Below are 17,284 nucleotides of genomic sequence, written 5' to 3' on the forward strand. Positions count from 1 at the left end.
TCATTCCTCCTCTTACTAAACCAAATCGTTTTGTGCTGTGTCTCAGCAAAAGCGTCTAGATCTTTATACAATCTGCTCAAAACAGTGAGTAAATAAAGGTCATAAAGGTCACTTACTAAGTTGATGATATAGAATTACATTTAATGTCCAACCCAGTGGGCATGATTAACCTCGGATTTCAAGATACAATTTATTTAAAGGGATTGTTCACATTTTATGTTTTTTATTTATTTTTTGCTATAAGATTAGCTACATATGGGATATCGCATATTATCTAATACAGATGTCTCTCCCACTACAGTTAAAGAAACCTATTGCACCGGACAATGCCTCTTCAATATGCAGCACAGTGGACAATCCCCCTGAAGTGGAAGAAGAGGAGGAAGAAGAGGCAGACACCACCAACCCTGAGAACTGCTGGACCGAGAGTAAGAGGATCTCCCTCTTACAGGCTTGATGCTGCCATGGGAGTCAATATCCACTGAACAAAAATATAAACGCAACATGTAAAGTGTTGTTCCCATATTCCATGAGTTGAAATAAAAGATCCCAGAAATGTTCCATATGCACAAAAACCACATTTCTCTAAAATGTTGTGCACAAAATTTGTTTATGTCCCTGTTAGTGAGCATTTCTCATTTTCCAAGATAATCCATCCACCTGACAGGTGTGGCATATAAAGAAGCTGATTAAACAGCATGATCATTACACAGATGCACCTTATGCTGTGGACAATACATGGACAATAAAAGGCCACTCTAATGTGTGCAGTTTTGTCACACAACACAATGCCACAGATGTCTCAAGTTTTGAGGGAGCTTGCAATTGGCATACTGGCTGCAGGACTGTCTACCAGAGCTGTTACCAGAGAACTGAATGTTAATTTCTCTACCATAAACTGCCTCCAATGTCATTTTAGAGAAATTGTCCAACTGGCCTCACAACCGCATATCGCATGTATGGCATCATGTGGGCGAGCGGTTTTCTGATGTCAACGTTGTGAACAGAGTGCCCCAAGGTGGTGGTGGGGTTATGGTTTGGGCAGGCATAAACTACGGACAACGAACACAATGACCTTTTATCGTTGGTAATTTAATGCACAGAGACACCGTGACGAGATCCTGAGGCCCATTGCCGTGCCGTTAATCTTATATGAACTGTAACTCAGTAAAATCTTAGAAATTGTTCCATGTTACGTTTCTATTTTTGTTCAGTATACTGTAGTTCAGCTACATCAGCCTCCAATGATTTACTTAGTTATCCAGGAGGAGGGAGGGAGGGAGAGCAGGGCTCGCTTACTTAGTGTAGATTTGTTTGAGTCATGTTGCGTTTCCCTGGTTGATATGACAGTGGCTATACTGCCTATTTAAATGGAGGTTCCCTGTATGGTTCAAATGGTAGAAAACACTTTAAGTGAATATGAATTCATTAGCACCCCACTCATCTCCTTTAATTAAATGTGTTTGTTCACCTGCACTGATTGTAGTTCTGAAATCCCTGATTTGACCAATGTGGATAGTACTGGTAGATGGGGTGCGAGGATTGTTTTGCCTATTCTTACTAATATGTTCTCCTTCCTCAAATCTCTGGTAGAATGCATTGGACGATGCCCGTGCCTTGATTTTGACATCACCGCGGGCAAAGGAAAGACTTGGTGGAACTTCAGGAAGACATGCTTCCTCATTGTGGAGCACAACTACTTTGAGACCTTCATCATCTTCATGATCCTGATGAGCAGCGGCGCTTTGGTGAGATCGATTGATGCCTTCTTTCAGTGCAACGCAACTAACCGACATACGGTATTTTGAAACAGCTGTCCATAATATTTTGCTCCATTCTTCACAGGCCTTTGAAGACATATACATTGAGCAGCGCAGGACCATAAAAATAATCCTGGAATATGCTGATCAAGTCTTCACCTACGTGTTCATTATTGAGATGCTCCTGAAGTGGGTGGCTTACGGATTCCAGGCCTACTTCACAAACGCATGGTGCTGGCTGGACTTCCTCATTGTGGATGTAAGTCAAAGTATTAACCCCAGCCCATCTGTGTAGTGCATCCTCGTCATAATAAGCTATATTTTATTTTTATCAACATTTATATGTCATATTTAATCAATATAAATGAGCAATATTTCAGTTAATTTGAGAAAGCTTATCTTCACATGTTGTTGTCACGTCCCAAATCTCCTAGGTGTCTTTGATTAGCTTAACGGCTAACATCCTGGGCTATGCTGAACTTGGACCGATCAAATCTCTTCGAACTTTAAGGGCCTTGCGGCCCCTCCGCGCCCTGTCCAGATTTGAGGGAATGAGGGTGAGTGAGTAGTCTTTCATAAGTCGAGAAAACCGAAACAGGAGAGCTGGTGTATTTGAGTCCCAAACATGTAAATCAGTGGCCCTAGAAATGAAATGCATTTGCTGATACATTTTCGAGAATGGATCAACAATCCAAAGAGTATTTCACTCCAATGGGTCTCAGCTGTTCAACATGAATCCCTTTTCACATACTGTACAAGCTCTTCTTTTACTAGGGATTTGACTTGTAGGTTTCCTCAAATGTGTAGGTTTTCTAAAAATGAACCCTAAACCTTTCCACAGGTGGTGGTGAATGCTCTGGTAGGGGCTATTCCTTCCATCTTCAACGTGCTTCTAGTGTGCCTCATCTTCTGGCTCATCTTCAGCATCATGGGTGTAAACCTGTTTGCTGGGAAGTACTACTACTGCTTCAACACCACGTCTGAGGAGAGGTTCTCTGCTGACGTTGTCAATAACAAGACCGAATGCTATCAACTAATGGAGGGTAATGATGACGTGCGCTGGATGAATGCAAAGGTCAACTATGACAACGTGGGCATGGGCTACCTCTCCCTCCTGCAAATAGTGAGTTTCAAAACAGGTTGCTACCATTCTATAGTTGAAGTTGTTTAAAGTGGTAATACGGGTGTTGGCCTGGGTTACATGTACAGTGAGGGAAAAAAGTATTTGATCCCCTGCTGATTTTGTACATTTGCCCACTGACAAAGAAATTATCAGTCTATAATTTTAATGGTATGGTTTATTTGAACAGTGAGAGACAGAATAACAACAACAAAAATCCAGAAAAACATGCATGTCAAAATTTGTATAAATTGATTTGTATTTTAATGAGGGAAATAAGTATTTGACCCCCTCTCAATCAGAAAGATTTCTGGCTCCCAGGTGTCTTTCATACAGGTAACGAGCTGAGATTAGGGGCACACTCTTAAAGGGAGTGCTCCTAATATCAGTTTGTTACCTGTATAAAAGACACCTGTCCACAGAAGCAATCAGTCAATCAGATTCCAAACTCTCCACCATGGCCAAGACCAAAGAGCTCTCCAAGGATGTCAGGGACAAGATTGTAGACCTACACAAGGCTGGAATGGGCTACAAGACCATCGCCAAGCAGCTTGGTGAGAAGGTGACAACAGTTGGTGCGATTATTCGCAAATGGAAGAAACACAAAATAACTGTCAATCTCCCTCGGCCTGGGGCTCCATGCAAGATCTCACCTCGTGGAGTTACAATGATCATGAGAACGGTGAGGAATCAGCCCAGAACTACACGGGATGATCTTGCCAATGATCTCAAGGCAGCTGTCACGTCTTCTAGGAGAAGTGGGTTGGAGTTAGGCGCAGAGAGCAGAGGGTTTGGACAATCGTATTTTATTCTGGTACAAATGGTCACGCCAAAACACTAGGCACACAAAAAAACTGACCGGCCCAAACAATCAGGAGAAAATATATGACAAAATGCACATCCACAAACTAACAGAGGAACAATCCCGCACAAACATAGGCGGGCCTAACAGGTTTAAATAGACATAAATCCAGAAACAAAATAAGAGACAGGTGCAACCAATAAGACCAAACGAACAGAAAAGGGAAAAGGGATCGGTGGCGGCTAGTAGACCGGCGACGACGAGCGCCGAGCGCCATCCGAACAGGCAGGAGCCTTCCTGCAGGGGACCAGCCACCACCGGCCTGAGGAGAGACACATGAAACGAGGGGTTAATACGATAGTAAGGAGGAAGCTGTAACCTATAACACACCTTGTTTATCTTCCTCAGGACTTTAAATGGCCCCACACACTGAGGCCCCAGCATCCGGCAGGGCAGGCGGAGGGGCAGGTTTCGGGTCGAAAGCCAGACCCAGTCCCCCGGTGCGAACACGGGGGCCTCACTGCGGTGCTGGTCAGCGCTCCTCTTCTGCCTTCCACTAGCTTGTTTTAATGATTCCTGGACGGCTCTCCAGGTTTCCTTCGAGCGCTGCACTCATTCCTCCACCGCAAGAGCCTCGTTCTGGCTCTGATGCCACATGCACTGGAATGGTGAGATGTTAGTAGAGGAGTGGCGGAGGGAATTCTGAGCCACCTCCGCCCATGGGACATACCTCGCCCATTCACCAGGCCGGTCCCGGCAATACGACCGCAGAAACCTACCAACATCCTGGTTCACTCTCTCCAGCTGCCCATTACTCTCGGGGTGGAAACCCGAGGTCAGGCTGACCGAGACCCCCAGCCATTCCATGAACGCCCTCCAAACTCTGGACGTGAACTGGGGACACCAATCAGAAACAATGTCCTCAGGCACTCCGTAGTGCTGGAAGACATGGGTAAACAGAGCCTCCGCAGTCTGTAGGGCCGTAGGGAGACCGGGCAATGGGATGAGACGGCAGAAAACCGATCCACAACAACCAGGATCGGTGGTTTTTCCCTGAGACGGGGGAAGGTTGGTGAGAAAATCCACCGACAAATGCGACCACGGCTGTTGTGGAGAGGGGAAGGGCTGTAACTTCCCTCTAGGCAGGTGTCGAGGAGCCTTGCTCTGAGCGCACACCGAGCAGGAGGAGACATCAAACCTCACGTCCTTGACCAAAGTGGGCCACCAGTACCTCCCCCTAAGACTCTGCACTGTCCTCTCGATACCAGGGTGACCCTAAGAGGGTAGTGTATGGGCCCATCGAATCAACCGATCACGGACACCAAGCGGCACGTACTGAACACCTGCTGGACACTGAGGAGGTGCAGGTTCCAACCGTAACGCCCGCTCGATCTCCGCGTTTAACGATTTTCCTCCTTTTCTGACGAGGATCGGACCAATGCGCAGCGTGGTAAGTGCTCATGTTATTTATTAGGAACAGAAACAATAAAAAAACTAAACAGTCCTGTAAGGTGCAGCAACACAAAACAGAAAACAACTACCCAACAAACCCATGTGGGCAAGAGCTACCTAAGTATGGTTCTCAATCAGAGACAACGACAGACAGCTGTCCCTGATTGAGAACCATACCTGGCCAAAAACAAAGAAATACAAAAACATAGAAAAAAGAACATAGAACGCCCACCCTAGTCACACCCTGGCCTAACCAAAAAAAGAGAATAAAAAGCCTCTCTATGGCCAGGGTGTGACACCGCATCCACCTCCCATACCACCAGTGCTACCAGACATGAAGCTGGGAGGATGGGAGTCGGATCGAAGGGCCGCTCCTCGGTGTCATATAGGCGGGACAGCGCGTCGGCCTTCGTATTGAGGAAGCCTGGTCGATAGGAAATCGTAAAACGCCAAAGAGGGGTCCGGATGAGCCAGCACGGGAGCGTCGGTGAACAGCTCCTTCAGGCGACTGAAAGCTCTGCCCGCCTCTGCTGACCAGCGCATGCTCGCCAGCCCCCCCTTCAGCAGTGAGGTAATGGGAGCAGCCACCTTACCAAAACCCTGGATAAACCTCCGGTAGTAATTGGCAAACCCTAAAAACCGCTGCACCTCCTTTACCGTGGTCGGAGTCGGCCAATTACGCACGGCTGTAACGCGGTCACACTCCATCACCACCCCAGAGGTGGAAATGTGATAACCCAGGAAGGAAACGGCTTGTTTGGAGAACATACATTTCTCAACCTTGACGTACAGTTCATGATCCAGCAGTCGGCCCCAGTACCCTATGCACCAGAGACCCGTGCGCAGCGCGTGTGGCAGTGTAAATCAGTATATACACTACCACACCCTGCCCGTGCAGGTCTCTGAGAATCTTGTCTAAGAAAGATTGGAAAATGGCTGGAGCATTCTTCAACCCATACGGCATGACAAGGTACTCATAATGGCCAGATGTGGTACCAAACGCAGTCTTCCACTCATTTCCCTCCCGGATACGCACCAAATTATACACACTCCTAAGGTCCAGTTTTGCGAAGAAACGCGCCCCGTGAAATGATTCCACCGCCGTGGCGATGAGAGGTAGCGGGAAACTGGACTCTCCACCGTCGTCGCACCGATGGAAACTCCTATGCACCTGCCTGAACACTCCTCTGACCACCGTCGGAGAGCCAATGAAATCTCAGGATTGTGATTAGCCAGCCAGGGAATCCAAAGCACCACTGGAAACGCAGGTGAATCAATAAGGAAGAGACTAATCCGCTCCTTATGACCCCCCTGTGTTACCATGTCCAGTGGAACCGTGGCCTCCCCGACCAGCCCTGACCCTAATGTTCAGCTATCTAAGGAGTGCACGGGGAAAGGTTGGTCTAACGACACCAGGGGAATCTCTAGCCTTAACGCGAGCCCACGATCCATAAAGTTCCCAGCTGCGCCTGAATCGACTAGCGCCTTATGCTGTAGAGAGGGAGAAAACTCAGAAAAAGAAATTAGTAAGAACATATGACCAACAGGGAGCTCTGGGTGAGTCTGGTGCTGACTCACCTGGGGTGAACGAGGAGTGCTCTGCCTACCATCCCGATTCCCAGACAAGCTCCTCCAGCACCGATCGGCAGTGTCCTCTCTGACCACACCTGGTGCAGGAGGAGCCTCCTCCTCAGGTCCCCCTTGATGTGGACCCCCCTAACTCCATGGGGATTGGAGCGGGAGGGCCTGGATGTGGAACCAACAGGGCCCGTTCTGGATGCCCGCGGGCAGCCAGCAGGTTGTCCAGTCGGATGGACATGTCAATATGTTCGTCGAAGGAGTGGGTGGAGTCCCAACAAGCTAGCTCCCTGCAGACATCCTCCCTGAGGCTACAGCGATAGTGGTCCATCAGGGCCCTGTCGTTCCAACCCGCCCCGGCGGCCAAGGTCCGGAACTCCAGCTCAAAGTGCTGTGCGCTCCTCGTCTCCTGTCGCAGGTGAAACAGCCGTTCACCCGCCGCTCGGCCCTCCGGTGGGTGGTCGAACGCGGCCTGGAACCGGCGGGTAAACTCTGGGCCATTCCACACTGCGTTGGCCCACTCCAGGGCTCGACCCGTCAGACAGGAGACGAGGACGCTCACGCTCTCCTCCGCCGAGGGAGTCGGACAAACGGTAGCCAGGTACAGCTCCAGCTGTAGTAGGAACCCCTGGCACCCAGCCGCCGTTCCATCGTATTGTATTCCGGTACAAACAGTCATGCCAATACACCAGGCGCATAAAACTGACCGGCCCAAACACAGGACCCAAACAGTCCGGAGAAAATAAATTACAAAATGCACATCCACAAACTAACAGAGGAACAATCCCGCACAAACATAGGCGGGCCTAACAGGCTTAAATAGACATAAATGAAGAAATAAGAGACAGGTGCAACCAATAAGACCAGAACAAACAGAAAAGGAAAAAGGGATCGGTGGCGGCTAGTAGACCGGCGACGACGACCGCCGAGCGCCGCCCGAACAGGCAGGGGAGGCACATTCGGTGGGAGTCGTGACAGCAGCTGGGACCATAGTCACCAAGAAAACAATTGGTAACACACTACGCCGTGAAGGACTGAAATCCTGCAGCGCCCGCAAGGTTCCCCTGCTTAAGAAAGCACATATACATGCCCGTCTGAAGTTTGCCAATGAACATCTGAATGATTCAGAGGACAACTGGGTGAAAGTGTTGTGGTCAGATGAGACCAAAATGGAGCTCTTTGGCATCAACTCAACTCGCCGTGTTTGGAGGAGGAGGAATGCTGCCTATGACCCCAAGAACACCATCCCCACCGTCAAACATGGAGGTGGAAACATTATGCTTTTGGGGGTGTTTTTCTGCTAAGGGGACAGGACAACTTCACCGCATCAAAGGGACGATGGACGGGACCATGCGCCGTCAGATCTTGGGTGAGAACCTCCTTCCCTCAGCCAGGGCATTGAAAATGGGGTGTGGATGGGTATTTCAGCATGACAATGACCCAAAACACACGGCAACAAAGGAGTGGCTCAAGAAGAAGCACATTAAGGTCCTGGAGTGGCCTAGCCAGTCTCCAGACCTTAATCCCATAGAAAATCTGTGGAGGGAGCTGAAGGTTCGAGTTGCCAAACATCAGCCTCGAAACCTTAATGACTTGGAGAAGATCTGCAAAGAGGAGTGGGACAAAATCCCTCCTGAGATGTGTGCAAACCTGGTAGCCAACTACAAGAAACGTCTGACCTCTGTGATTGCCAACAAGGGTTTTGCCACCAAGACTAAGTCATGTTTTGCAGAGGGGTCAAATACTTATTTCCTTCATTAAAATGCAAATGAATTTATAACATTTTTGACATGCGTTTTTTCTGGATTTTTTTTGTTGGTATTCTGTCTCTCACTGTTCAAATAAACCTACCATTAAAATTATAGACGGATAATTTCTTTGTCAGTGGGCAAACGTACAAAATCAGCAAGGGATCAAATACTTTATTTCCCTCACTGTACATAACCTACTGTTTCTCAGTGGTGGAAAAGGTACCCAATTCTCATACTTGAGTAAAAGTATAGATGCCTTAATAGAATGTTACCCAAGTAAAAGCTGCTGTCACCCAGTAAAATACTACTTGAGTAAAAGTCTAAAAGTATTTGGTTCTAAATATACTGAAGTATCAAAAGTCAAAGTATAAATCGTTTCAAATTCCTTATATTAAGCAAAGACGTCTGCACCATTTTCTTGTTTTTTAAAAGTACGGATAGCCAGGGGCACACTCTAACACTCAGACATCATTTATAAAAGATGCATTTGTGTTTAGTGAGTCCGCCAGATCAGAGGCGGTAGGGATGACCAGGGATGTTCTCTTGATAAGTGCACAAATTGAACCGTTGTCCTGTCCTGCTAAGTATTCAAAATGTAACAAGTACTTTTGGGTGTCATGGAAAATGTATGGAGTAAAAAGTACATACTTTTCTTTAGGAATGTAGTGAAGTAGAAGTAAAAGTTGTCAAAAATATAAATAGTAAAGTAAAGTACAGATACCCCAAAAAATGATTTAAGTAGTACTTTCAAGTATTTTTACTAAAGTACTTTACACCACTGCGGTTTCTTACAGCATACATTTTTTTCCCCATGTCCAGGCAACGTTTAAAGGATGGATGGATATAATGTATGGCGCTGTGGATTCACGTTTTGTAAGACACTTCCTTCTTAATCCTGTAATAATAATTATACACTTTGAAAGGAGTATGAAAACCAACTAATTTATTATGATTGTATACTCTCTGTTCCAACAAGGTGGAAGACCAGCCCATATATGAGGATAATGTTTACATGTACATCTACTTTGTCATATTCATCATCTTTGGGTCCTTCTTCACCCTGAATCTCTTCATTGGTGTCATTATCGACAACTTCAACCAACAAAAAAAAAAGATAAGTAGCTGTCCTACAGCCTAATATCACTAAATACCAAACGCAGCATGAAATACATTTCTAAAACACATTACCACAACAATATGATGCACGTATAAATCACTAATATTTTAGGTCAATAACATGCACATGAAAATAACTGTATGTCTCTATACTTTGGAGGGAAAGACATTTTCATGACAGAGGAACAGAAGAAATACTACAATGCCATGAAAAAGCTTGGTTCCAAGAAGCCACAGAAACCCATTCCTAGACCCCAGGTAAGCATCTTCTTGGGCTACTGGCTAATTGCCTTAAGAACAAAATAATGTATATTCCATAGCATCTACTGTACTACTGTACGTGACCCACCCCGACACGTCATTTCATTGACAGTATTCTTAGTTCAAATACAAGTGTATCATCACCAATGTTGAAGAGGACAACATCCAGCTAAATACCACTCAATGAGAAGGTATTGCCCAGACTTTATCACTATCTGCTCTTGTCCGCTTCTGTTCCTCCCCCATGACAATATCTTTCCTTCCAAAGTATAGAGACATACTGTTATTTTCATGTGCATGTCATTGACCTAACATACCTCTAATTCAGTCTGTTTTACCCTCTCCTTCTCTTGGTCTCTATTGATTGGTGGTTGAAGAACAAATTTGCAGGCCTTATTTTCGACCTAATCACCCAACAATTCTTCGACATCTTCATCATGGTGCTGATCTGCCTCAACATGGTAACGATGATGGTGGAGACGGACGGCCAGAGCAAGGAGAAGGAGGATATACTCTTCCTCATCAACCTGGTGTTTATCATCGTCTTCACCACAGAGTGTATCCTCAAGTTGATCGGACTGCGACAATATTTTTTTTCCGTCGGATGGAATATTTTTGATTTTGTCGTCGTCATTCTCTCCATCGTTGGTAAATATGAAGAAATTATTGTATTCATTAGTCATGTAGCTACAGAATTCTTAATTTTTTTCTGAAACGAAACATGATTGAAGAACATAGTAATTACAGTGAAAACTAAAATGTTGTTATTTCCTTTCCATTCCAGGTTTACTGCTGGCGGACCTCATAGAGAAGTATTTTGTCTCACCTACCCTTTTCCGTGTCATAAGACTGGCCAGGATTGGTCGAGTTCTGAGACTCATCCGAGGAGCTAAAGGCATTCGGACACTGTTGTTTGCCCTGATGATGTCACTTCCTGCTCTCTTCAACATTGGGCTCCTGCTCTTCCTTATCATGTTTATCTTCTCCATTTTCGGAATGTCAAACTTTGCGTATGTCAAGAAGGAGGCCGGGATAGACGATATGTTCAATTTTGAAACTTTTGGCAACAGTATAATTTGTCTGTTCATGATCACAACCTCAGCCGGTTGGGATGGTCTCCTCTCACCCATTCTAAATAGTAGAGCTCCGGACTGTGACCCGGACGTGGAAAATCCTGGCACAGATGTAAGAGGCAACTGTGGCAGCCCTGGTTTGGGAATTTGTTTTTTCTGCAGCTACATCATCATGTGTTTCCTTGTTGTGGTCAACATGTACATTGCCATTATCCTCGAGAACTTCAATGTGGCCACAGAGGAGAGTGGCGACCCCCTGTGTGAGGAAGACTTCGAGATGTTCTACGAGACCTGGGAGAAGTTCGACCCTGACGCGTCACAATTCATCGCCTACGACATTTTGTCGGAGTTCTGTGACACGCTTAAAGACCCGCTCAGGATCCCCAAACCCAACGCAATCAAGCTGATCACCATGGACCTTCCCATTGTCCCTGGGGATAAGATCCACTGTCTGGACATCCTGCTGGCGCTGACCACAGAGGTGCTGGGAGAGTCAGCGGAGATGGATGCCATGAAAGAAAGCATGGAGGAGAAGTTCATGGCCAACAACCCCTCTAAAGTGTCATACGAGCCAATCACCACCACCCTGAGGCGAAAGCAGGAGGAGGTAGCAGCTGTTGTTATTCAGAGAGCCTATCGTAAGCATCTGCTGAGACGTTCATTGAAACTCGCTTCCTACAAGTACCGTGAGAAGAAAGCGTTAACCAAGGAGGACGAAGCGCCGCCAGAGACGGAGGGAATGATTGCCATCAGGATGAACAAACTGTATGGAAGCCAACAATCCCTCGGAGTGGATGAAACAGTTGTAGATATGGATTCTCATGAAAAACGGGAGAGCAAAGAACTGACAGAGACACAACCTCCTGTGGAGACTACTGAAGAGCCGCTGCCTGTGGAGACTACTGAAGAGCCGCTGCCTGTGGAGCTTCAGAACGAGATCATCTTGCACTCTGCCCCCTTTGTCATCCCGGCCTCAATCCGTATCTCACAGCTGAAAGAGTCCCATGTTTGAAAAGCTAGTGCAACCAATGGATAAACACTGCATCATCATGGTCTTCTGTCTTTGACGATGAGACTGCTTGTTCATCTCCAAAGTCCAACTTTGGTATGTTTGGCTTGGGTCAGAGACAGGGTTCTCGCTAACTAAGACTCTGAGGGACACATTGAGCCCAGCCCACTTAATCAAAGAGATGATGATAGAACAAATATAGCAGTCAATTTAATTGATGTTGATGATGATAACCTGGAATGTATTGACTGAGAAATCATAGCTATTGTTGGCAAGACAATCACCAAAGCCTGAGCTGAAAGTTTTGGGCCCATTTATGGATGTAAGCCCAATTGTGGAAGCAGACCCCTTGTAATATATAGTTGAGATCAATTGAGAATGAAATAGCCTAAGAGATAGGTAGCAATGTGTAAGATAACAATAAGTCTATAAAACTCCGTCTCGCAAAAATATACCTTTCAGTCCCCTGAAAGTAATTTAATAAATATGTTCCTTTTCATATTTTTATGCCTTTTTTTTATTCAAGATGTATTCTTCCAATCAAATCTGCACTTTGCAGTGTTCAATTGCAACAAAAAAAGGCGAACAATGTTCTCAGCTGTATCTTCAATGTTGAAATATGACTCCAAAAACAGGATTCTCAAAATGTATTGCAGTTTTTTCATATGAAATTATGACTTTTGGTACCTCTGTCATTTTAACCAAAACTTTTATTTCTGCCCTATCATTTCCCAAATACCTGTACAAGAATGTCAAATAAAAATGTTCAATATATTTTTCAGTGAATACAATTGTATTTTGAAAAGTTATTATTTGTTTGGTTTGACGTATTTGGCCAAAACTTTTGTCTGTTAATTTTAAGGTATTAAAGCAAATACTCACACTAGGATGTACAGTATATACAAAGGATTTTATATTTTTTTTTACCCAAAATATATTTAATAATAAATATGACCTGTGCCTTTAACATATTAAATGAGAAAACACTTTAATTGATGAAGGTTTAGAAAACAGATGGAGAAATAATTAGCATTTGCAATAATCAACTAATTCTGCTGAATAACACTTAATGTGTCAAATTTTTACAAGGTCATTTTTCTTTTATTGTCGAATTTCTTAATTTTCTGTATATTTCCTTTGATTTGATTTTTAAGGTAATTTACTTTATTTTTTCTCATTGTAGTAACACAAGTAACCTAACACAAGTACTACTAACAGTGTTCGGTTTTTAATCTGCAATTATTTATGGTATTAAGCAGTATGATGATAGAAATGAATAATTACATATATTCACAATAGGTGCACATGCTGAAAATGTACTGGTCTGTTTATTGGAACATGGGGCTTTGTAACACCAGAGTTGTTGTTTTGATTTTCACAAGGGGCACATACTATATGTGTTAACTGTGTTGCTCCGGATAAAAGCTTCAGCTAAAATGACCATACAAGTCTTAACACAGAAATGTCTTAATCATGGGAATGCAGTAGGACAGCACCTTGCAACATAATTTGTACTATAGAATGAAGCCTTGTTAGGAATGCAGTTTATTCATTAAAAAGTGTCATGTTAACTACTTTTTAATGATACTTTGATATCAATCTCACCTAAATGTGTGTACAGTATCTTACACAATCTCTGTTTGGAGAGGCACATTTGACTATTGATACTAATACACTCCGATTAGCGCAATCAAGCACACTGCGATTTCTTTGGAGACTTGTATGAGAAACACATGGATTAATTACACATGCATGGAACCAGCTTGAGTTAGTACTACAATTCCTAACTGCACGATCAAATGTGTGTCCGTTTGCGTTTTGAAAACAGCGTGTGGAGGACAATTTAGATCACATATATACATGTCCTATTTATTTCAGTGATCCAATCATTCTAACCAATTAGCACTTCATTACAAGGGGGTCTTGAGTTTGAATTAAGGACACATGCTAAGTTAGCAACTGCTTACATTTTGTACAAGCTCTTCCATGTTTGTTAAGCCAAGTGTGCCTATATGTCAGTGCTACCTACAACAGCAGTTCATCCACAGGTGAGAGGGGTTTGCCTCTAAATCAGGTTCTATGCACAGTGTGAACATTCAAGCAGAGGACCTTGGAATTGTGAAATGTAAATGACATATATATCATGCACCATTGTTTACAAAAACTAATACTGTGTGAAAGAAATAGAGAAGGATGTCATATTGTATTTTTTTCTTCCTGAGGCTGAATGCAATATGCTGTCAGCGTTGCCTGTAAATATTGTATGTTCAATACTCAATTGTGGAGTTTTTTGTAGATTGTGTTATCGACATAAAGAGCATTTCATTCATGTAATGATAAACTATAAATGCAAATACACAGCGGTACATATTGTGCTTTAAAGCTTTACTTTCTAACAATTCTAATACATTTCAAATAAAAAAAGAAATATGGGTTTGGGTGCTCTGCCAGTTGCATTGTATTTCTAAAATATTTTGGGAGGGATCTTTATGATGTCTTTGTTCACAGGCACACTGTATATGCCATCTGCTGGAGAGCTATGCATGTCACAACTTGACTGCCTGACACGAGTAGCTTTCAGTTATCTCACTTTTACGAGTCACGACATCTTTGTTCCCGGTTACGATCCTTAGCAATTTCCAGATGTGACGTTTTTCCTCTGGAGTACAAGAATATATGTAATCCCTTAGGCATTTGTGATTTTGTAGATTTAGTTCATTTCTCTATTTCCTGTGGGCAGTGCTTAACCAGCAGTCAGATATCTATTTAAACCTATAGTGTTAGGACTTAGTTTACAGTCCATAAATACTCTCACCTTATTATCGTGCCTCAAAGACATTGATTAGATAGTTCTCACAGCCATACCATAGCTTTATCTGTCATTGTAAAAGACTTACAGTATACGGGATGCACTAAATGTTGTAAAAATCCCTTATGCATATGATGGATGTATAACTCAACCCAAGAGATACATAATTTATAATTAAACAGTGGTAGAACATTTAGTTGGTTTCCTGCCAACACTATCAATGCAGCATTACGTTTCAAAAACCAAATAGAACGCTGTGTTCCAAGTGCTGATCTCTGGTTGTGTTCACTTCACATGAAAAACATTAAGCTGTGCCTTCAGGACGTCTCACCCAGCAGGCATATGACTGCAGCAGCAGCAGTACTGTAATCAGAACCCGTTGGGTTTGGAGCAGTTGCCCTCCCCTCTTCCCCAGACACATGTACAAGCGCACAAACACACACACTCTCTCTTTTGGTCTCTCTCTCTCTCTAACCAGGCCCTTCCTTTAGGAGACTGGTGGGGGCAATGGGGCCTCTGGCTGGAAGTGTCTGCCGGACTATTCCTCTCCGAGTTCCAAGCATACAGCACAAGTCAGGGGTCATCGGTGCGTAACGACCTTAAGACAGCGAGGGTCTGTGTGTTCCACATGTCTCTCTTTAGTTTGCAAGACCAGGAGTGGGACCACGACTATAATGTTACACCCATTCACTCCTCACACTGACTGACCAATCCCTGGTACACATGCCGAGCTTGGCCCTATGACCGACCAGGAGGTCAAGGAGATTAGCTACAGATGTTATCTACATGCTTGTGATGACTGGAGGGAAGGGGCTTGGGTGTGGTGACCATAATGAGCAAAATAGAGGCTCACTCAAATTATATCACATTACACCTGCCAGCTAATATAACTTACTAGTCTAACTATCTGATAGTGTCATAAATGTGTTTCAAAATACAAACAAATGGTGCCATTATCATGTTATCATTTAATTTAAAGAATCAATTGCAAGATGTGTCATGTATAAGTGCTCTATAAAGGGTTAGAGAAAGCCATTTCAGTGTAACTTTTGTTTGTGTAGTCTATATGTTTTCACTTCACAGTCACTGAGCTGTGAGACTTTTCCTTACACTCACTTAGGACAAGGTTTAGTTTCAAGTTTTATTAGTGGGTTGTGCAGAATAAACATGGCATACACCATCCAACGAAATGCTTATGGCCAGGTTCCTTCTCGACAATGTAACAAGAATAAGAAATAACAAAAGACAAGAATACAAACATAAAGTAAATGGCTCAGTAGAATATAATAAATATTTTAGCGTAAGTATAATACAGGAATGCACAATTTACAGTACAACATTTACACATGTATGAGAGAAGGAAGGGATTTTGGGGGGGATGTTTAAATTGTGCAGTATTAAATCTGAGTCTGTGCGATAGAAGAGGTTGGTAACCACAATTGTGATGCGTGTGCGAGTGATTGCATTGTGTGCTAAGGGTGTGGAGAGTGAGTCCAGATGGTCAGTTCAAGTGTTCAACAGTCTGATGGCTTGTGGATAAAACTGTCTCTGAGCCTGTCGGTATCAGACCTCATGCTCTGATACCATCTCCCCGAGGATAAGGGAGTGAACAGCTTGTGGTTGGGGTGTGTGGGGTCCTTGGTGATGCTGCGGGACTTCCTATGGCACTGTTTTAGTAGGTCTCCTGGATGGGTGGGAGCACGGCCCCACCGATGTACTTTACGTTTTTATAGCGTTACGCTGACGTGTAAGTGTGTGTGTGTGTGTAAGTGTGTATACATGCTTGTGTGTGTGTGATTGGGGGGGGATAACATAGCCAGAGAGTGCCGTGGATTTCGCCCAATGTAGTGAGACTAGTGAAGCACTGGCAGGGCTTGTCCTGTCAACACGTGGAATCTTCTCCAAACCAGAGTCCCAGCAGCTTCCTGGGAGTCGCAATATGAGAGGAGACAGGTGTTTTGATGTAAGACTGAGGGGGAGGGAACGAGGAAGGGGCAGACCAGTGGGAGGAAGGTTAGCGTGTGGAGAGGGAAAGCGAAAGGGATCAAGCGTTCTAATGTGAGTTATAGTCGGGAGGGGTAGAGAGAGAGGGTGGGGGTGGGGGGGTGTTAGTGAGGAGGGGTGAGAGGATCAGAGGAGAGGGTACGAGGGTATGTCCCCTCTGGGACCAGCTGGTGCCCAGTCCTAGATCTCCGATGGCAATTAGGGTCAGAAGTCAACCAGCTAGTGCATGGTACACACTGTAGGTACCATTCCGCCGCTCTGATGAGACGTAAAAATGGCAGCCATAAAACATGACACCATTTAAAACCCAACCACATGTCTACTACGAATTAGGGGCAAATATAAAAAATATATAGAAAGTATAAAATACTTAGTGCAGTAACAATTGACTTTGTGGAGTGAAGCTATGAAATACCTTACACTCACTCTTAGAAGTAAAAGTGCCTGGAAGAAACTTTTGGGTTTAGTGATGGGAGGGGTAAAAATGTTTTCCTTTTTAATCATTTATTGTAGAGGTGGGCTTTCAGATAATTATTTATCATCGCCCGC

At 44.2% G+C, this 17,284-nt stretch overlaps 1 protein-coding gene across 1 annotated transcript in view; it reads left to right on the forward strand.

Annotated features, from left to right (window-relative positions):
* Window positions 1–14,358, forward strand: part of LOC115104030 (sodium channel protein type 4 subunit alpha B-like) — a 38,927-nt gene extending 24,569 nt beyond the window's left edge. Inside the window, exons 14-23 of the mRNA XM_029625177.2 lie at window positions 302–428; window positions 1,594–1,748; window positions 1,846–2,019; window positions 2,195–2,317; window positions 2,602–2,883; window positions 9,283–9,336; window positions 9,440–9,577; window positions 9,733–9,837; window positions 10,218–10,488; window positions 10,625–14,358. Of these exons, the coding sequence (XP_029481037.2) occupies window positions 302–428; window positions 1,594–1,748; window positions 1,846–2,019; window positions 2,195–2,317; window positions 2,602–2,883; window positions 9,283–9,336; window positions 9,440–9,577; window positions 9,733–9,837; window positions 10,218–10,488; window positions 10,625–11,925 (2,730 nt within the window). The 3' untranslated portion in view covers window positions 11,926–14,358. The remainder of the gene's footprint in view (window positions 1–301; window positions 429–1,593; window positions 1,749–1,845; window positions 2,020–2,194; window positions 2,318–2,601; window positions 2,884–9,282; window positions 9,337–9,439; window positions 9,578–9,732; window positions 9,838–10,217; window positions 10,489–10,624) is intronic.
* Window positions 14,359–17,284: the final 2,926 nt, after the last annotated feature.

Source organism: Oncorhynchus nerka, linkage group LG21 (genome assembly GCF_034236695.1).
Source record: "Oncorhynchus nerka isolate Pitt River linkage group LG21, Oner_Uvic_2.0, whole genome shotgun sequence".
Classification (NCBI taxonomy): Eukaryota; Metazoa; Chordata; class Actinopteri; order Salmoniformes; family Salmonidae; genus Oncorhynchus; species Oncorhynchus nerka.